Source organism: Lepisma saccharinum, chromosome 25 (assembly GCF_977018435.1).
Source record: "Lepisma saccharinum chromosome 25, izLepSacc3.1, whole genome shotgun sequence".
Taxonomy (NCBI): domain Eukaryota; kingdom Metazoa; phylum Arthropoda; class Insecta; order Zygentoma; family Lepismatidae; genus Lepisma; species Lepisma saccharinum.
The window spans coordinates 61800714-61823652 of record NC_139253.1 but is presented as its reverse complement, the minus strand read 5'-3'; the positions used below and the strand labels follow the sequence as shown (position 1 = coordinate 61823652).

At 39.7% G+C, this 22939-nt stretch overlaps 1 protein-coding gene across 1 annotated transcript in view; it reads right to left on the bottom strand.

The window, feature by feature from the left end:
- Nucleotides 1–22939, bottom strand: part of LOC145978678 (nose resistant to fluoxetine protein 6-like) — a 62181-nt gene that overhangs the window by 6792 nt on the left and 32450 nt on the right. The window contains exons 7-11 of the mRNA XM_083111454.1: nucleotides 21132–21300; nucleotides 18449–18642; nucleotides 15833–15974; nucleotides 5508–5697; nucleotides 4173–4315 (exon numbers count right to left, since the gene is read on the bottom strand). Of these exons, the coding sequence (XP_082967580.1) occupies nucleotides 4173–4315; nucleotides 5508–5697; nucleotides 15833–15974; nucleotides 18449–18642; nucleotides 21132–21300 (838 nt within the window). The remainder of the gene's footprint in view (nucleotides 1–4172; nucleotides 4316–5507; nucleotides 5698–15832; nucleotides 15975–18448; nucleotides 18643–21131; nucleotides 21301–22939) is intronic.

Sequence of the window (22939 nt, the reverse complement as noted above, 5' to 3'; positions counted from 1 at the left end):
TTCACTCTCATATACATTTTCCTTACTTGCGATTACTATTATATTCTTCAAGTTCCTCAATCCACTCTTTCTCAAAGCATCGTTTCTTTCTCCTGCACACACAGTCTGCTTCCTTTCTTTTAAGTCTATATTGTTCTGTGTTATATCTGGTTTTCCTATTAAGCATTCTCTCATTTCTTTCATTTATTGCTGTTCTATATTCTTCATCAAACCATTTACCTCTTCGGATCTTCGTCTTCTCTCCCAGCACTTCCTGTGCTGTTTCGTGTAGGATCACCTTTATTATACTCCATTTCCCTTCAATACTTTCGCTTTCCCACCTTTGACTTCTTTGTTGAAGTTGGTTGCCTACCATTAAACGGAATTGTTTGTCAATGGCTTCATCTCTTTTTAACTTCTCATCATCATACCTTGAGGTCACTTTCGCTCTTCTTCCATCGCTATATGTATCTTTTCTCTGTCTGTATTTAATGCGTACTAAATAATGGTAAGAATCACTGTCTGCTCCTCGACAGCTATCTACTTGTAGTATATCAGAGGCATGTCTTCTGTCTATCAGCACATGGTCAATTTGGTTTTGTGTTACACCATCTTGTGAACACCATGTCATTTTCCTCACGTTCTTCCTTTGATGCCAGGTGCTTCTAATGACCATTAAGTTACACATAGCCCGATCTATCAGTCTCAGACCATTATCATTTGAAATTTCATGTAAACTTTCCTTTCCTATAGTGTCTTGGAATGCTTTTCGCGTCCAACCTTGGCATTAAAGTCTCCCATTATTATCTTAATGTCATGTTTTGGTATACGATCGATTACCTGATCCAGCTGCTAGTAGAATCCATCCTATTCATCTTCTTCTGCCTCTTCGGTTGGGGCATACACATACTAAGGTAATGTTGAAGAACTTGGCTTTCATTCTCAGCGTACATAGCCTCTCATTTATTGGTTTGAAGTTCTTTACTACAGTTTTATATTTATTGTTTAGTAGGAATCCTTTGCCACCTCTTGTACTTTCACTGCTTCCATTATACATTAATGTATAATCCCCAGAAGAAAACATTCCATTTCCTTCCCACCTGATCTCCTGCAATGCACTTGGTATATATCATTCTTCCGTTTACGTAGTCCTTTAGCATGCCTGTGTCTTTCCATAGAATCAGTCCGGCTATCATTATTTCTGAGTTCCGTAACAATGTTTGTTTTATGGGATAGGGTCCTTAGCCCCATGCTCAACCCCCAACCTGGAGGACCAGGGTTTGCATCAGGTTTTCACCTTTAGAACGGTTGCCATCACTACGGCTGAGGAATCTGCTCCATCCCCCTCGTAACCCTGAGGACGGGACTAGGGACTAGGTAGGAATATTGGGATAGGATACAATAGGTAAGATGGGACGTTGAAGAACGCCTTAGTCTGGCTTCTCTTCTGAGAGCTGTCCAGCATGGGTGACCCTACTGGTAGAAAATCTGCCGCTGGCATAGCTCTCAGCCTCAACAAAGCACGCAAACGCCTCAGCCCGCACGGTCAGTATTACTATAAGGCGGCGTTCCCTGGAGGGGGGCCAAACGGATCCTGATCCGAAAAATCCGGATCCAAGAGTTCCGGATCTAGATCCGAATCCGATATTTTCGTATCTCAATCCCATTATAGTATAATCACACCTTAAAAGGTATTATGATCTTCGATTACAAAGAAATTTTTCATTAGTTAGTCCTATAAGATTTTTTTCAAGTGTTGTTCCTAAAATAATTTGCTACGCATCGGCTAACACACTCGTGCACAAAAATAATCTTATAAAATGTCAGAGGTGATTTTGTTAATTCCATTGAAACGAATATGTATTCATTCGAATGTATTGGAAATGGAAACACACATAAATGTGAGACATTCCATTCCAGGATGAAACCTTTGACACATTTAACAAGATAGAAATGTTATACAAAAATTATACAATTCATCTACAGTTACAGTTTTACAAATTAAAATAAAACATTATAATATATGCAGTATTATATAATTACAAAGTGTAAGACTAACAAGGGAGGTTATCTAAGTGTCCCCCTCCGATTTCCATGAAACTTGGCAGGTGTATAGAGGGGCCCAAAGGAAGAAATACATGTTTTTTTTGTTTCGGCTAAAAAACTGTTGTAGTGGGCAACCCCCCCCCCCAAATGTTAAGATGAGGACAAATTGAAGTGGGGACCTGACCCCCTCTGTCCCCCTCCAATTTCCATGAAACTTGGCAGGTGTATAGAGGGGCCCAAAGGAAGAAATACGTGTTTTTTTTGTTTCAGCTAAAAAACTGCTTTAGTGGGCAAAACCACCCTCAAATGTCAAGATGAGGATAAATTGAAGTGAGGATCTGACCACTGTGTCCCCCTCCGATTTCCATGAAATTTGGCAGGTGTATAAAGGGCCCCAATTTAAGAAATACGTGTTTTTTTTTTGTTTCTGCTAAAAAACTGTTCTAGGGGGCAACCCCCTCTCAAATGTTAAGATAAGGACAAATTGAAGTGGGGATCTGACCCTTGTGTCCCACTCCGATTTCCATGACACTTGGCAGGTGTATAGAGGGGCCCAAAGAAAGAAATATGTGTTTCTTTGTTTCAGCTAGAAAACTGTTTTAGGGGCCAAACCCCTCCTGAAATGTCAAGATAAGGACAAATTGTTTTTTAGGAAAACCCGTTTTTTAGCTGAAACACAAAAACATGTGCTTCTTCCTTTGTGCCCCTCTATACACCTGCTAAATTTCATGGAAATCGGAGTGGGACACAGGGGTCAGATCCTCACTTCAATTTGTTCTCATCTTGACATTTGAGGGTGGTTTTGCCCCCTAAAGCAGTTTTTTAGCCGAAACAAAGAAACACGTATTTCTTCCTTTGGGCCCCTCTATACACCTGCCAAGTTTCATGGAAATCGGAGGGGGACACTTAGATAACTTCCGTTGTAAGTGTATTAATTACATAAATTCGCACGCGCACTATATATATTTATTAGCAGGTAACAGTATGTTATAAACACATTCTTATTTTCCAAAGAAGCGCTCATGTGGGATGGGGAAACGGATCCGAAAATTCCGGATCCGAAAATTTTTTGGGAAGCAACCGGATCCGGACTTCAGATCCACGAGGATCCGGATCTGGCCATCCCTACTCTAGACAAAAGCGCAGGCGCAGCGTATTGTTTATAGAAATTTTCAGCATGGCTTCCAGCGGAAGGCATCTCCTCTGTAAGTAAACTCTGCTTCGAACATTGTAACTCATTTTAATCACATTGTAGGAAAAGTAAAGGCACCCTCATCTTGTGCATGTTGCTTCATATCGCTCTCTGTTAAAAATATAATACATTTTCCGAACCAGCCATCATACACTCGCGTTGTTTGCGAGCAGCAGACGATTCTCACCGAACACACCAGCCTCCTGGCCGGTGCGTTTGGTGAATCTCGTTCTTTCACTAGTCGCACGGAATGCGACTTTTGGGACAGCATAGTGAACCTCACGAAACGCACGGAAGCACTTATGGGACAGCCAGTTACCATAACGCGTTAAACTCGTGCGACTTTCGGAACGGGCCCCTGGTAACTTAATTGGTTCTAACCTACGTCATAACATCATATGATAACATTTACACGTAATTTAGAAACACTTTATTTAGATTCTAAGGAAAACCCTAACTCATACACAAAATGAGCTGCCGAACTGTAGAACACCGAAAATTTGACCGAATTTCTATTTCCACGTTCAAACTTAATGTCCATCCTAACCTACCTACAAAATTCTTGTGAATACTTCAATACATGTAAAATATGAGCACTTTAATCCACAAGGCTGCATACTTTTCGGCATGGAAATCTTTGATGCCTAATACATCAATGGACAGGAATGATTTTTCAATTGCGTTTGTTACATAGCTTGTAAATGGTACACTACAACCTTTCAATTTCATTTTCTTTGAGGAAGATAAAAACATCCCTGGCAGGAATAAAGAAAAAATATTTGGGCGGGGATATTTTTTTTCTGGGGGAAAATCCCCGGCATCCCTCCCTCGTTAATACGCACAATGGAAGAAAGTGTCATACTTTTAAAAAAATAATAAAGTGTATTTCACGCGAAGTTTATTTACTAACACTACGTGGTAATTTGAAAAGTTGTTAAGAGAAAAATCCACTTACCGCATTTAATATTCTGTAATCTGTAATTGTCTTCCGACTTCCAAACTCATGGAAGATCGGGATGAAGTGTATGATATAGATGCTGTACGTTAGTTGACTCAGCGGAATAATTTTTTTCCAAGTAAGGATTTTGTAGATGGTTGCTAAAGGATAGCAGAGAAAAGCAAATATGTAGCAACATAAAAAATCTTAATAAACATTTCGTCCATTGAGAATATAAATGTTCTATCTTCACATTGTAAACAAATCGAGATATTTTTACTGTCGTATATTTGGGATGCAATTGTTTCATTTATGCTATTGTCTGATGTCTACATACAACCAATATTGGTATACTGAATGTGTTTTTGGTTCGTCTACAAAATTTGGCAGCAGCCACGACAATAAACACTCGAACAGCTAGTGAATCCTTAAGACAATTTCCCTCAACCAACCACAAGCATGTGGAGGTTCATAGTCGTTCGGATACCACTTTAATCTGTAGGTTCAGTCCCGATTAGCCATACTGTACATAAAGTGGACTTAAAAACACAAATTAAATCAATTCAATTCAACCAATTATCCTATCTGTGCATAAAAGTGGCCTTAAAACAAACCAAACTTGCATTCTAACCTCAGTCACTTGTGGTAGCTGTTTAGAAATAATAGTTCTGCTGCCATGGTGGGCTTCGGTTGTTACTTTTGCTTTCAGAGACAAAAAAATGAATAATAGTGGAATCAAAGTAGTGATTGATTGCATTTATTTATTTTACTGTGCTACAGAATGACAAAGTTAAAATGAAATTGTTTGATCTCCATTACAGAACAACTACCTAATCTCATATGGTAGACAGAACACTGGCACTCTCAAATCTAAGTCAGTGTTGCGTGAAGTTGTCCCCCCCATTTCCCCCTCCGAACGTCCATGAAAACAACGTCTCTTTAAAAACTTCAAAACTACAGGAATGGTAAATATACAATTAGATTTTTAAAATCTATGTAAGAATTAACATTGGTGAGGTTCAAATTTTGAAATAATTAAAGTTTAAAGATTACAGGCTACAAATGTATTAGTTATTTATGTAAAGAATTGTTGCAATATCTATATATAATATTATATACGGTATTGCTAATATTACAGATAAGTTCCATGTTTGGGAAAAACAAAGTATCGTACATTTACAGTTATTTAGAAAGATTGTCAACACTGATATTATATTTAGTTCCATTTTCAAAATTATTGTTGGCTGCGACTGATTTCGCCTGAGATCGGATCTGAAATTCCCACTCTAGAAAAAATACTCTATATTATCGCCTAAATAACTTCAGTTGTAAAAAATAAGAAACAACACTTACGAAATTTGTAGATGTGCATTGTTAGTAACAGGACAACAATCGGAATTGACCAACAAAACCGATAAAAGGCGCCGTACGTTGCTTTGAGAAGTGCACTGCAAGGTTCGTTTTCTTGGAAGAAAACGTAACCACTTAATAATAAAGTAAATATGGAAACAACTGCTGCAATGTCCATCCAAATCACAGACGTCTGAAAACAGAGACAATGTTAATATGAATAATTTATGGACTTAGGTAAAGTAAAGTAAAGTGCTCCCCTGTGCATAGCACCACGCCGTGAAGGCGTATAGGGGGTGTGGGGGTAACGCCCCACACTTTCTTGATCCGGTCGTGAGTGGGGGTGATGTGATCAGCATCACGCCCCTGATCGCCTTTACCCCCCAGGGTTTCCCCCAGGTACCCATGTTATTCGACGCTTAGGTCCAAATTTAAATTACTATTAAAGTTGTATGTTGCTTATATTTGTTGTATTTTAAGATTGAAACAGTATTATTTTATAGTTTCGTTCATGTTTAACTTAAAAGGTACTAAATTAAAGTATCGTCCATTTTTGACAACAGTCAATCCAGAATTTCACCGTACTAAGGACATTTCTGTGATACAATGATCACTTTTCTAATATATTGTTCCGCCATTTGTAATATTCCCTTCAAAGTATCCTAGAGTGGCAAAAACATTATTAACTGTTCATTCATACTTTATTGGTTTCAGCTGTTACACCAGCTCTACACCAAGTGTCCTGAAAATAAGTCATGCATGTAACATGATAGGTACTGTTACGTCAAATTACAGATTTTGAATATGTGAGACAGGGAGAATGGGGAAATAAATGACGAAGGGAGAGAGAACGGAGAGAAATAAAAAGTGGGAAAGAGAAACAAAGTGAGAGAGAGAGGGAGAGAAATAGCGAAGTGAGGCAGAGAGGGATAGAAAGTGAAGAGAGACCAAGTGAGACAGAGAAAGAGAGAAAAAGGGGAAATAAATGACGTAGGGAGAGAAAATGAAGAGAAATAAAGAAGTGGGGAAATAGAAACAAAGTGAGACAGAGAGGTAGAGAGAGGTAAGAGAAATATCAAAGTGAGTCAGAGAGGGATAGAAAGGGAAGAGAAATAAAGTGAGAGAGAGAAAGGGGAAATAAATAACGAAGCGAGAGAGAAGAAAGGGAGATAAAGAAGTGGGAAAGAGGAACAAAGTAAGACAGAGAGAGAGAGAGATAAGAGAAATAACGAAGTGAGACAGGCAAGATGGAAAGGGAAGAGAGACCAAGTGAGAGAGAGAAAGGGGAAATAAATAACGAAGGGAGAGAGAAGAAATATAAATAAAGAAGTGGGGAAAGAGAAACAAAGTGAGACAGAGAGGGAGAGAGGTAAGATAAATAACGAAATGAGACAGAGAGGGATAGAAAGGGAGGAGAGACCAAGTGAGACAGAGAAAGATAGAGAAAGGGGAAATAAATAACGAAGGGAGAGAGAAGAAAGGGAGTGTGGAAAGAGAAACAAAGTGAGAAAGAGACGGAGAGAGAGGTAAGGCAAAAACAAAGTAAGACAGAGAGGGATAGAAAGGGAAGGGACACTAAGTGAGAGAGAGATAGGGGAAATAAATATCGAATGGAGAGAGAAGGAAGAGAAATAAGGAAGTGAGAAACATAAACAAATTTAGCCGGAGAGGGGGAGAGAGGAAAGAGAAATAACAAAGTGAGGCAGAGAGGGATATAAAGGGAAGAGAGACCAAGTGAGACAGAGAAAGAGAGAAAAAGGGAAACGAAATAACCAAGTTAGATAGAGAGGAGAGAGAAGGAGGAGAAATAATGAAATGAGACAGAGAGAGGGAATAGAGGTAAAGAAGCGAGGCAGAGATTGAGAGAAAAGGAAGTGAAAAACAGAAGATCGAAAGAGAGATTAAAGAAAATAAATTGAGGCAGAAGATGGGAAGAGAAAACACACACATGAAAATTATTGATACCAAATGACAAGAATAAAAAGTATAGAGAAAATAAGAAAATTGAAAAATAGTTACAATCAAAAATGAGTAAGAAAAAATGTGTAGACAATTTGTCTCTATTCCCTTTGATTCTCTCTTTAATATGTCATATCCAATATATACAGGGTGATTCTAAAGGTATAGTACAAACGAAAACCACAGATACCTCCCATGAAATAGAGACGAAAGTTCCCCTTCCACTTTGCCGAGAGATGCCTCCGTGAGGAGCTAGACAACGCCGAAAACGTGTGAAAATAAACTTCACACCTCTGTACAGCCAGTACCAGTGAAGATAGAAAGGCGGAACAAACGAAGTCAAAAGGAACACCAAAGTCGCCCATCCGAAAAACACTAGGCGGCAGCTGCGCAACGCATGCGCATGGGGTTCCACAAAGGAAATAGGAGTGTCCCGCAAGACAAGTGAAGGGAAAGGGTAGCGATCGACAACGGTAGGGAGAAAAGAAGCTATGAAGCATGAAGTAACAATTGCACAGCGGGAAACAAACACCATGACTGAAGCAGTGCAGTCGAGAAAAGTAGTGCGGGGTTGCAGAACCACGGGAGGACGACGTAGGATGTAAAAACACACCGAGAATGCAAGCAAAGTGGTCCGTGACACTCGACAGGCAACAGACGCGTACATGGTTCGGGGCAGAAATGGCGGCGCTGGCGGTGCAGCGCAAGGGGAGTACCCAAAACACAGTGGGGAGACACCGCAGCAAGAACAAAGCACGGTGCAACAAAAGAGAAAGAGGACCTGACGGGGAATGGTACCTGTCAAGGAGACAACAAATGCGGGACGAGGGATTCACCGTAGCAGCACCGAGGGGATGTCACACAGAGGTCGAGCGCCAGCAGGACAAACACAGCAACTACGGGCACAGGAGGTTATTGCTAATGAAAGGTGCACGTACAGATAGGCCCACGTACCCCGTACTGACGTTGTAACAAACGTCGTGATGGGGCCCAATCAGCCTCTTAGAAATGAAGCCGGACGCACATCGCTGGGTGGGAGCGGACGAAAGGCTGCTGGAGTGTCGTACGGACCCCACCACTCCGTACGGTGGACGACACTAATGGACGAGGTCGGAATGTTTCCATCCCGATCACCAGGTCCACCGTTCCCAGACCTGACGCGGCTGCTTGCTTCCGAGCGCAACCCCAGCCGAACAACTCGAGTCCGTCCTCGGCCGCAGCCTTCCGCTCCGAAACCAAGCGTGGCATCACACCACGGCAGCCGCACACTGCCGCGTGGGTGTGAGACCGGGCCGAGCAAGGCTGGACAGATAAACTGCGTGGGACAATCGTGTAATGAAGCTACGTGGGGGTATGCACGTCTGTTCAACTGCTGGGTTACCCCACATTGGTGTACACAAACACCACACGATCGTACGTAGTGCTCCCCGTCGGCTCGAGCAAGACGGACGAAGTACGTGGTGTGGGTGAATGGGGCAAGAATGAAGGACGCTACATGTGTTCCACGATGACAAGGCCCCAGAGTACATGGCCCCACCTGACGGCAGTGGTTAGGTAGTGAAGAGCACAGGCACGGGTGGCTCAGGAACGTCAGCTGATTGTACCACAGCGCCGTGCGGACGTGTGGGCTGATTGGAAGTGCAGCGTCAGGGAGCGTGTCAGTGAAAGAGCCGGTGCGGTGATGGTGTGCTTGACGTAAGACAATTGAGTACGTTGTTTCGAAGCCGTTGTGACCAGTGTGTGTGTGTGTGTGTGCCACCTGTGCACTGCAGTACAGTATTCCATAATTGGCACTATCCTCACCGTACCATGGAACGCTACACATTTGTAGAACTGAGGAACATGCATTTTGTCTACGGCCTTGCAGATGGCAATGGCCGAGCAGCTGCACGCCTTTATCGCGGACGGTATCCGGAGAGGCGACAACCCGACAGCAGGTTGTTTTAGAACGTGCACCGTACCCTTGTTGAATCGGGTGTGTTACGTGCAGGCCATCATGTCAGTCACCCAAGACATGTGCGCACCGCGGCGGTCGAGGAGGACGTACTTGCTCGCGTGGACGACACACCGTCCACTAGCACCCGTAGCATTGCACGTGCAGTGGGAGTATCACAGTCGACAGTGTGGCGTGTCCTTCATGATGATCTGCTGTATCCCTATGATCCACAGCGAGTCCACGCGTTGCAGGCTGGGGATTACCCACGACGTGTGGAATTCTGTCAACGACTGTTGCAGTTTTGTACCGACGATCCCCGTTTTTTGCGCCATGTGCTTTTCACGGACGAGGCAACATTCACCCGTGAGGGCATCTTCAATTGCCAAAACAGCCATGTGTGGGATTATGAAAATCCACATGCAGCAGTCGAGGTGCACCATCAGACCCAGTTTGCAGTGAATATCTGGGCAGGTATCATCTATAAACAGATTACACTGATTAACAAAAAAATAATTTCGGCGGATATCTTGGTATCCAACACGCATTCTAAGACAATTGAAACATGCTGATTCAAAATATGCAAACCATTTGTCTGTAACACCCACCATTCTTGAGATATACGACCAACCATTTATATATGTTTAACATTATATCAAGGCAAACAACTCACAGACGTAGGTTTCACTAGAGCACTTTTTGCTACATGGAGTACTATTGAACATGGCTTTAGTTAAGAAAATAATGCAAATGCATCACATGACACATATACTATATAGTAACATCTAGTTGAAGGATAATACACATATAAAATACATACATATAGAAAATACTTCCTTAATTTAAGGTGTGTTTGGTTTGAATTTCTTGGCTGTAGAGTTGCGTTTGTGCTGAGCATTTAGCATGTCGCGCTGAAGCGTCAAACAGTAGTCAGCCTACATTGCTGCACTCCATCGACACTAATAGCTTGATTCCATCACCGAGATGTCCTGATGAAAATGTTCACCATGTTCGTCGCTGACTTAACGTAGGTTCTCGGGGAAGAAATCAAGGTGTGAGTCGAGGAGATGAATTTTGAGGAACATGTTGCAACCCAGCTGTCTTCTGTACGCACTAATGCACTTCTGCACAACATTCATTCACATAGTCAGCAGATTTATAATTTCCAAGGAAATTGGCTACGACTGACTTGAATGCCATCCATGCATCTCTTTCAGTGCCACACAGTAAGTCTTGGAAGTGGCTATCAGCAATGATCTTCCTTATTTGTGGACCTATGAACACATCTTCTTTCACTTTCGCATAACTCAACTCCGGAAACTTGTTGCACAGGTACCGAAAAGCATCTGAGTCGTCGTCTAGTGCCTTCACGAAATTCTTCATGAGTCCCAGCTTCAAATGAAGCGGTGGCATGATAACTTTTTAACGCTCAACCAACAGCACACGAAGGACGTTTTTACTTCATGGCTGCATTCTATCTCTGATCGGCCAATTCTTCTTTATGTAGTGGTGCTTCCTATCTCTGCTATACCACTCACAGATGAAGCAGCAGTGTTGCATGAAAAATAACTAAAAACGATTTTTTTTAACGGTGTTCCATGAAAAAAAAATTGTCAATATCTTCAAAACCTGACGTGATAGAGCAAAACGGTTTTCAGATTTGAAATCAGCATGAAAAACTGCATTCGAAAATGTCAACACCATGTCAGATATCTACAGCTTGTTTATCAGTGTTATCGGTCCATACCTGCTGCCACCACGTTTAAATGGCCGCCTCTATCGCACCTTTCTTGCATCAGTCCTTCCAGAGCTGCTAGAAGATGTACCCCTCAACGTGCCACATCGTACGTGGTTTCAATTCGATGGAGCGCCTGCGAACCCTTTTGCACCGTACCTACCCACAGCGCTGGATCGGCAGAGAGGGCCCCGTCCCCTAGCCCGCCCGTTCGCCTGACCTCACACCAATGGATTTCTTCTTGTGGGGCCATGTGAAAACACTCGTCTACGAGACCCCGGTGCCTGACAAGGAAACATTGGTAGCCCGGATACTTGCAGCATCGGCCGAGGTGTGTACCATGCCAGGGATTTTTGATAGGGTTCGCCAGAATTTCCTGCGACGCTGCAATGCCTGCATTGAATGTGGTGGTCGTCAATTTGAGCAACTTTTGTAACAATGTCAGTCCGGGGTACGACTACGTACTACGTACTATTCCTATCTGTAAGTGCACCTTTGCGTGGCAATAAACCTCCTGTGCCCGTAGTTGCTGTGTTTGTCCTGCTGGCGCACGACCTCTGTGTGACATCCCCTCGGTGCTGCTACGGGGAATCCCTCGTCCCGCATTTGTTGTCTCCTTGACAGGTACCATTCCCCGTCCGGTCCTCTTTCTCTTTTGTTGAACCGTGCTTTGTTCTTGCTGCGGTGTCTCCCCACTGTGTTTTGGGGACTCCCCACGCGCTGCATGTGTTTGTTTCTGCTGTGCAATTGTTACTTCATGCTTCATTGCTTCTTTTCTCCCTACCGTTGTCGATCACTACCCTTTCCCTTCACTTGTCTTGCGGGACACTCCTATTTCCTTTGTGGAACCCCATGCGCATGCGTTGCGCAGCTGCCGCCTAGTGTTTTTCGGATGGGCGACTTTGGTGTTCCTTTTGACTTCGTTTGTTCCGCCTTTCTATCTTCACTGGTACTGGCTGTACAGAGGTGTGAAGTTTATTTTCACACGTTTTCGGCGTTGTCTAGCTCCTCACGGAGGCATCTCTCGGCAAAGTGGAAGGGGAACTTTCGTCTCTATTTCATGGGAGGTATCTGTGGTTTTCGTTTGTACTATACCTTTAGAATCACCCTGTATACAGGGTAACTGGTAATTAGATGTATTCCCTGAAAGGGGTTAAAGTAGAGACAATTTGCAATAAATTTGACCATATGATACCCAGTCTGAAAATTAGTAGTTTTCGAGATAATCGAATTTCAATTGTTTTTTTTAAAAAATGACAATTTTCCACGTAAAAACATGAACTGAGAAAAAACTGCTCATTGTATGGAACTTATTTCAGCGTTTTCTGATAGCTAACAAATAAGTGGTTGAAAAAAAAGTTTTCCCCAATTACAATCACATGCAAGTAACGGGTGCGCCTAAACTTACAACTGATGATAAAAAAATGCACTCTTAGTTTACTTGGCAATGTATTAATAACAAAAATGGTATGACACGAATCGTACAAATTACTTAAATTACTTCCTTGTGTCATCTGCTGTCCAACAAGGTATTGTGTACAAGAAATAATACTTCATTCATCTTCATGTGAATGGAATCAATGAACAATACAATTAAAGAACATTACACGTCTTTTTCAAAGTGGGCACCTCCGTTACGAATGCAGGCACGCAGGTTTTTACGGACATTTGGTCTCTTAACTCGTGATGTGATGGTGTCCTTGATGTGTTGACCAGCTGTTAAGATCCTCTCCCTGAGCTCTTCTTGCAAGTTTACCGGTGTCTTGTAAACTAAGTCTTCCATGTGGCTCCAAATGTAATAGTCGCAAACGAACAAATCGGGGGATCGAGCCGGCCAGGGAATCGGGCCGCCTCGGCCAATCCATTTCTTTGGGTAATTTTCATTCAGCCACTGTCGCACGCCCAGGCAGAAGTTTGGATGGGCGTCATCAACAATCATTTGATCGAGCCATTTTTCCTGCCCCAAATCTTAAATGGCATCACTTATGAACATTTTTTGAGAAACTGGATGTCAATGTTGTTGCAGGATGTGCCTCTAGCTACAAGACGTGACATGATTTATCAGCATGATGGCTGCCCATCTCGATCGATTTGACGTCTTGCGACTTTTACATTTGGAGCCACATGACAAGACACCGGTAAACTCGCAAGAAGAGCTCAGGGAGAGGATCTTAACAGCTGGTCAACACATCAAGGACACCATCACATCACGAGTTAAGAGACCAAATGTCCGTAAAAACCTGCGTGCCTGCATTCGTAACGGAGGTGCCCACTTTGAGAAAGACGTGTAATGTTCTTTAATTGTTTCATTGATTCCATTGATTCCATTCACATGAAGATGAATGAAGTATTATTTCTTGTACACAAATGTGAATGTTAACAATATTTGTACCTTGTTGGATAGCAGATGTCACAAGGAAGTAATTTAAGTAATTTGTACGCTTCGTGTCATACCATTTTTGTTATTAATACGTTGACAAGTAAACTAAGAGTGCATTTTTTTATCATCACTTGTAAGTTTAGACCCACCCGTTACTTACATCTGATTGTTATTTGGGAAAAACTTTTTTTCAACGAACCACATATTTGTTAACTATCAGAAAACGCTGAAATAAGTTCCATACAATGAGCAGTTTTTTCTCAATTTATGTTTTTATGTGGAAAATTGTCATTTTTTAAAGAAACAAAAGAAATTCGATTATCTCGAAAACTACTAATTTTCGGACGGGGTATCATATGGTCAAATTTATTGCAAATTGTCTCTACTTTAACCCCTTTCAGGAAATACATCTAATTACCAGTCACCCTGTATATATCCCCAATCCCACCACTGACTCACTGACATAAATGTTCTCCATGAAGGAAGCCCCGGTGGCGTAAAATGCCCGATTACGAACCCCCATGAAATCGTCCCAAAAGGCCGAGAAAATTAAAAACTCACTCAATCGGCCCTTCCTTAAGGGTAAAAATGCCCTTTCTTCACGTCCCTACCAACAGTTGCAACGGGCATTTTTTTGCAGCACACATTGTTTCCTTCAATTCTGACTTGTGTAGCTAAACACAATATATTTCTCACAGATCACACACAGATGAATCAACTCCTGGTTCAAAAAAGGTGCCTCAAACAAGGGTGACATCTACATATGGAGTTTCAGCCCAGACACAATTACTTACGTATATATTGGTAAACTTAATACGAAAATATCTACATCGTGGTTGTTTTAATTAAATGTTTAGAGCTATAATAACATACAATTTTGCGGTGCTTGTTGTTCGCCATGGAAACGGATGTTGTTACGGAACTTAAAGAAAGTTTATTTTCACCCCGAAAACTACTGTAAGTGAATTATGCTAGAGCTTTCGAATTTCAAAATATGAGCATCAGAATTTATTACATAGGAATTCGTGGGGAATGACGGGAAACAATTATTTTTCAATTACGTTTAAAAATGCGAAAATGACAAGAGACGTTTCCGATTTATTATCGCTATTAAATTAGTTTATACAAAACATTCAACTAACTATCTTCAACCGGTTATTACTTACTTAGTTTATTATTAAGAAAATATACAATATTTGTAACATATTAGAGACTATACACACATAACATTACGTTGAAAACTTTTCAAATAAGCGAACCTCGTCGGCGAGAATACGAGACCCTCGCTTAGCCTTTTTCAAAGGGTGAAAATACCCGTTTCATACTCCCTAGCAATGTTTGTTTCCGTCCAGGGGCTATAAATCCGTCATTTTCCCTCATGGCTTTTACAACTTCTACATACAATAATTACATTTGAAATTGACATACCTTGTTTAAATATTTTTTAATTGCAAACGAAATTGGAAAATATTTAATCTTGATATCTAAAATAACAACAAATCTCCTGCATATGTTTCGATTTTTATGAATTTCACTGATTAATGTAAGCGCAAATGAACACTGATGTATAGTATGTTGTATGTTGAATATAACTAGAATTACCTTCACCGTAAGTTAGGTTTTAAGTTTTGTGCAGAATATATTTATTGTGTTCTCTTAAAAATCGATATTAGGGAACTTAAAGAACGTTTAGTTTCAGCCCGGGAACTACTGTAAGTGAATTATGCGACACTTTTCGAATTTCAAAATATGAGCATCAGAATTTATTACAGAGGAGAGGTAGGAATTCAAGGGAAAGGACGGAAAACAATTATTTTTCATTTACGTTCAAAAATGTGAAAATGACAAGAGACGTAAAATATTGCTATTCCCAATATAGTGCTGCTATTTAATTCGTATATATGAAATATCTATTTTGAAATGGACAATATTTACCCAGTTTATTATTATGAAAATAGACAAAAATATGTTGAATATTTGTATAATACTAGAGCACTTCCACACATAAAGTTACTTTCTAAGCTTTTCAAATAACCGAACTTATTAACATGTTCCTCTTCATCCAATACAACATGCAGACATTTTCATGTTCCTCTTCATCCAATACAACATGCAGACATTTTCATGTTCCTCTTCATCCAATACAACATGCAGACATTTTCAAAGTCACTAAGATCTATGAAGAACTCCATCTATAACATGATTGCGTCCACAACGTGGCTGAAGGTCACGCATGCGAGCGTACAAGACGTGGCCAAGGGCCACGTCGAAAGTACGCGAGTACTGTGTATATTATTCCAGACACTAAATGTGTTTCTTACCTTGGAAATTTTAACTTTCTCCCAGTTTATAGATTGAGTAATGTAGCCACTTATAATTCCCATCAAAAATGGGCTACCTCTCGTGTGAGACTTTATGTACGTCCCTTGCGTTGTTGGATCGAATAATGGTTCTTTCAGGACGCTGCAAGGAGAACGTGTGGGTTCAGTAGATGATACAATACATCCCAAAGAATTTTAACACAATAAACATGTATCTGAGAAGACGGGCACAATGTGTTTGTATATCATTGTTTAGAAGTAACTAGTTACAAGTAACAGTTACTTTTTTTCAGCAAAGTAACGTTTCAACAGTTAATTTAGGACACTTAAATTACAAACTTGATTATTTGTGACGTAGGAGTTGTGAAGACGTAATTAAGCCTAATTAAGACTTTCGAACTAACCAGAATCATAAATAAAATACATGTATAAGTCTACACATATTATTTTTAGTTAATGATGATCAGTTATACATACAATGTATTTGCTTGCAAGAAACTTTTCAGTAAGAAGTAACTGTAAAAGTAACTTAGTTACTTTTCAAACGAATCCGCAGTCCTTACTCTCTCTCTCTCTCGTATTCTCGCCAACCGATTCCAACCCTGAATCTGTGTCAGTACACAGGATGAGTCTTTAAGTTTACCAACTAACTAGGTTAATAGTTCGAAATAGTTAATAACTGAACAAACTCTCAAAATCATAGAGCGAGACCAGAAGTGGAATTTTGAACGTAAGAACCTCGCCAGGAGTGAGCCTCTTTGGCTTTTAGGTCATTTTTTAGTAATTTCCTTGCCGCTTTTGTTGCATTTCTCTTCATTTTTAAGGTTTATTTTCCTCCTCCTCCCCTATTGTTTCGTGATTTTTAAATGCATTTGCTAGCACAAGTTACAAGTTTGAATTTCCTGGTTTGGTCTTTTTAGCAAATTTGCTATTAATCGAAAACACGTTCAATGTAAAAACACAATATTACTTTTAATTGAAATGTTTGGCAATGCATTAAATAATTATTTGTGGTACATTTATTTACTGCAGCAAATTTAAAACAATTTTCTGTGGTTTTAAAGTAAAATTAGTCACAATATAAGGACATTATAATCTGGTGCACGCGATACACAAGTGCTAACGACTCTCTTGTAATTTATGAAAAATCAAGCTTTCACTTTAAGAACGAAAATTATTTTGAGGGTATATTTTGCATTTTAAATTATCTTCTAATAATTCTAAGGTCATTTTTTGAGATTTTTAAGGTTAACTTCCGAGCCCTAAGAATACATCAATAGAGCGAGCGCTCCACGCACAAGGACAAGTTGAATGGCGATTCGAAATGATTTCGAAATTCATGATGTCTCCATAAACGGGTGCCTGAAGGGGGAAGCAGAGGGACTATCCCACTGTCACGGGTTCCACGTACAGACTACATTTTTTACCATTAAAGCAACTATTCTACTGGTAGTTAAGCAACGTTTTTCGTACAGATTCTGTGCAATGAAATATGAAACTAAACACTGTTGATTAAACGCAACTACACTTAAAATACTTTCCCACTTTTGGTTAACAATTTTGTGTCACGGGTGGAACACTTCCTCTTTACCTAATAAAAAATTATTTTAAATTGCTGTGAATTTCTAAGTAATGAAAAATTATTTAAGACAAAGATAGGAAGTAATTGACCTGCGAATATTCTAATGCAGTTGGAGGGAAAATGAAACAGTTAAAGAAGAAATGTATCCATTTTATGCATGAAAATACCGTAACGCAATGTTAAAACTGCGTTGGGATCGAACCAAGAACCTTGAATCTTCGATTGGGTGATTTAGTTATTAACCATTCATCTTTCAGATGGTTATCACTCGCTTGGCCTAAATGTGATATATGAGAAAGGTTACATTCAAAGGAATGGTAAAAGAATTTACATGTGCAATAATTGGATTTCTGTACTCTCCATGACTGAACCGATATAGAAATTGATAACAAGAGGATAATACTTGCCTCACAAATAGATGAAGGATATTTCCACACTTGTCCTCTCAATTGTCACTTGTCTGATCTTCCTATCAGAATTCAATCTGTTCACGCCCATTGCCCAATAATCGATTCCCACTTCCCTTCTCTCTCACACAATCCGCAGTCCTTACTCTCTCTCTGTCTCTCGTATTCTCGCCAACTGATCTCGCTCCCTCACGATTCCAACGCTCATTCCATAGCCGTCTCTCAAGTCACTAACCTAACGTTTGCCTAATAGCTTATTCCGCATTCCTCTCTCCGCTTCCTGATATGATTAGAATGACATAAGACTTGTAACATCTTACTCAATACCTTGGGTACGATACGATACGTATATTCAAATTTAAATAAAAAATTGTTGCATCTTCCGTTTTTGTAAATGAACAGGCAAACCGTTAAATTTTAACGGTAGAATATTGTATTTCTACGGTAATTCCTAAGAGTGTAGTTAGGGAGATACTTGATCAAGTTTCGAGATAAGTGGCGGGTGCTTGAATCTATTAATATGGAGACAGTTCAGTAGGTGGGGAGGGGGGATGCTTTATGGCAATTTTAATAACTGGGAGCACTGATTGAATATATTTAAACAATTACGTTGTTCCCTGTACTTACGAGAAATATGGCATTACAGTAATATCCAGGTCCTCTGCGTAAGTGATCACAAACGGTACAATGATTGAGACCACGAGAAGAAACCCCGTCAATATCTTCCCTTCCCTTGGATATTTCCTCAGGGAGAACACGACAAGGGGTGAGATCAGGTAGTAGTGGAAATCACAGGCCACGTACCATGTTTGCACCATGCACTGTGAAGAAAGAATACAACGTAAGTAATTTATTGCACTTTAACAAACAATTTAACAGCGTGTTCCACAGAACGCTATCATATTCTAAGTTGCTACTGTGGATATTAGTGTGTTGAATAGAGAGGATTTCGCTCCAGGGCCAAATGGTTTGCAAGGATGACGCTAGATAGCGTACGATGGTATGCGTATTTACAAACCCTAGAGTGCTGTACAACCAGAGGAATAGTCCCTTATTGGCTGCGGGCCGGAAGTGTTTATGTTCTGCTTCCATTGTTTGTTGACAGGGAAAAAAGAATGGAAAAATCAGTAATATTCATTTAGTAATAAAGTTTGTGATGAAGTTGTTGAAATTATGTGTACATATATATATTTTTGTGTGGAAAGATGCTATTCAACCTTTTTCTTGTGATAAAAATCAACATGAAGCCACCGAAAAATAACAATGTTGAATATTTGTGAAAGCGCTTGAAATATATGTGAAGTGATTAATTATATGAGAAAAATTTTCATATCTTCAAATGCTGAAAACGTCATTTCTGTATAATCAACCATGTACGTGACATAGTAAATATTCAATAGGGGCGTAATGGCAACGGATGTTTATTCCTATGATAATTTTTCTGAAATTTTACATTTAATTCTCGGAAATGGGACAGTTGGATTTATAATGCAGCTAATATATGAGAGAATATGTTGAACGAACCCAAACGTAGGACAAATTTTGCAAAGCAAAGAATAAATAAAAAACTCAATATGCTGACCAAGCCAGAATTTATTATATTTTAAAACATAAAACTAAACAGCATATTTAGTTTTTGATTATCATGGAAACAAGGCTTAATGGAGTTATAAAAGAATAAATATCACAAAAATTTTGAATAATGTTGAAAATTGGAATATCATTCCCCTTCAAGAAGACTTTTGCTGTTCTGTCTTTCAAAACATTAATTTTAAAAATGTGGTAAAATTTAACTTAATTTTAAAGGGTTTCTTAACTTGTTGTGATGGATCTATGAAATCTTCACTGAAAAATTTGAACCCTACCCTCTAACGTTTTCTCTATTTTATTTGAAGGAACATTACATAATGAAATGTTTCCGGAATGAAAGCCAATCAGAAGCCACATATCGCTGGAGGTTCTGCAGCACTATAGGGTTTGTAAATACGCGTACGGTATTGACAGCTTCTTCGCCCGATCGCACTAACAGGCAAAACGAGCGGTATACACTCGAAGCCCAGTAGTACGCGTGTAACCGTAATTTGTCTGTAATAGTTGGCCCTCAAATATGGAACGTGAAGTCAAAGACATAGTGAAATTAAATCTTAAAGTGAATATAGGCATCATCTCCATGTTTAAAATGTAGTTTAGTCTATCTTACCAATACACAGTGCTATATGAAAATGAAACAGATGATTGTGGGCTGAAACTATTAATTCCATTGTATACGCCCGATAGTGAGAGACTTGCGAGCGAAATTGAATCCATAGGCAATCTAATGGCGACAGTAGTGGCAGAAAATAAAGTAAAATAAACCAAATCAATCAATCTATCTATCTTACCTCTCTTTCTCTCCCTCTGCTTTTTTCTCCCTTCCTGTATTTTTCTATATTTATTACCCTATAGGTCTCTTTCTCGCTCTATCTTTTTCCTCTTTACTTTTGCCCTCTCGATGCCCCTCCCCTCCTTTCTCTCCCCCTCTCTCTCTATTTCCACCTCCATGTCTCTGTCTCTCACTCTGTCAGTGTTTCCAATCCCTCTATCTCTCTTTTTCTCATTCCATTTCGTTTTCTCTTTGTTTCCCTCTCCCTCCCTCTTTTCCTTTTCGTTTTCCCTATTTCTTTTTCTCTCTTCCCCCTCTCTCCTCTCTTTTTAAATATGAATTCCTTCTCTCTCTTCCTCTTCCTTTGTCCTCTTTTTCTGCCTGCCTCCCCGAGGGTGTGTTGTCGCCTTGGAATCAAGGAGTCCCGGGTTCTATACCTCCTGGAAGCACATAGTGGTTCGGATCCCAGTTTAAACTGTAGATCCAGTCCCGATTAGCCTTACTGTGCATAAAGTGAACTTTAAACACCAATCAATCTTTCTCTACCCGTTCTTCCTCTCCCTCTCTCTCTCCCCCTTTTTCTGTTTCTTCCTACTGTGTCTCTTACCCCCCCTCTCTCGCGGTCTTTTCCCATTTTCTCTTATTCTTGCTCTCTCGCTGCCTCCCCGCTTTTCTCCATTTCTTTTCCTATTTCCCCTCCCTGTCTTATCTCTTTCTCTTTTGTTCTATCAGTCTCTATCTCTGTCGTTCATTTTCTCTCTCCCTCTCTCGCACGCTCTCTCCCTGTCTCTCTCGATTTCTTTCTTACTTCATCTCTGCCTATTATAAAATTTCATTAAATAGAATTCAAAGATTTTTTCACATAAGCATAACACATTTTACCAACATATATAACACATATAATTATCCACGGTATCATGAAAATTAATAAAAATAAACTTTACTTGCCATGTTTTCTACGTCGAGGTAATTTTGCAAATAAAACACATTCATCCACCAATTCTTGACGCAAGCGTCAGTCATTTTTACGAATTCCCTATTCCAAAGTGGGCCATTATCGATACGAGGCAATATAGTAGCATATAGGGCTATCGTGAATAAGTATGCGGGCCACAATCTGAAACAATATACAAATTAATAACACAGAAGAAGTGTAACAAAATTCAAAAATTTCAAAATTTTCAAAAATTTTAAAGTTCATGCTCTGTTGATAACATATTCAAAAAGTTTCATAGTAATGAGAGTAAGAATGTTGTGCATGTAACCTGGAGTTGGTTGCATGTTATTTTATTTATTGAAATTATTTCCAGTACAGCAGATTTTAAACCGGAAGAAACAATAGTAAAACCACAGATAAACCTCCAGAAGTGAAAACAGGCGCATCCTAGCGAACGATTTCAGAACTCCTTGAAGACAGTAATTCATAGTGCAAAAGGTTTGCTGCCTGAGTTCAATATCTGCCTATAATACTTTCATTTGTTGTAAAACTGTAGACTAATGTTAACAAAGGAAACTAAACAACTGTGTGTAAAGATTGAACAGTACTCAGTTTCACAATAGCATTACGTATGTACAATGTTTTGTAAGTTGGTGATAAAAGACGATTCCGAGCTGAAGATATGTATTTGGTTTTGGTTTGAGATGTTGTTGAACTGATTAGGTAGCCTATGGAATAATGAACGTTGTATGAGAGTCTGGGAGTTGCAGTGTGGAAAGTTTCCTTGCTCTGTGCTTTATGTCCAGGGACTTGGAAGAAAATTCGTTTAGTGGGATGCTAAATATTAACTTTCAACTAATGAGATCTTGTAATAATTTGATATCTCTAATGTATCTACGGGATTCTGAAATATTGATGTGTAAGTTATCAAGCACATCTCTATTGGATAGGTGTGTCACGACCGCTACTCTATATCGAACGATGGAGAGGAAAAAGCTAAACACTATCGATCTGAGGTATGAGAATGGACAGCCATGTTGCAGATGTTTTCCGAGTTGTAGAATGGGGGACACAAAAGTTTTGAAGTAATGGAAAATGTTTTCGGGTTATTGATTTCGGTAGCATACGCATTGCCTTTTTAGTGATGATTGAGATGTGATTTTCGAAAGTGAGCTTTGAATCTATAAGGATACCAAGATCTTGGTGATGTGCTTCTTTCCATTTAGGACAGTCATTAAATGTACAGTGTCTCTCAAAAGTTTTAGGACAACGACATTTTAAAGTAGGCAACCCAATTTACACAAGGCGTGTAGAGTTAGGCTCAATTTCAGGGTTGCCACATGCACAATAGATATTTATAAAATACGCGAAAGAAATAAAAACAAGTTATTATTGTATAAAATTATTTAAAATATCACTATTATATCTCAAGTGACAAAATTCTATCTCAAAGAAAAAAAATAGGTTTTCTAGTATTTCATCGCTGATGAGTCTACAGAAAGGAAAAGAGGTGAGAGAAAACGAAAGGTGACAAAGGACAGGAGAAAGAGAAAGCGAAAGGAGAAGAGGAAATGTAGAGGAGAGAAGAAAGAGAGGATAGACGAGGAGACGAGAAGAGGGGAGGGGAGAGTAGAGTAAAGGAGAGAAAAATAGAAGAACGGAAAGAAGAGGAGAAGAGTCCAGTGGAGTCGGCAATCTAAGACAGGAGAGGAGATACGAGGAGTAAAGATGAGTGGGATGGAGATAAGATGCGAGAAAAATAGGGAAAGCGATACGAGATAAAACCAGAGCAGAAGGACGGGAAAGAAGAAGGAGAAGG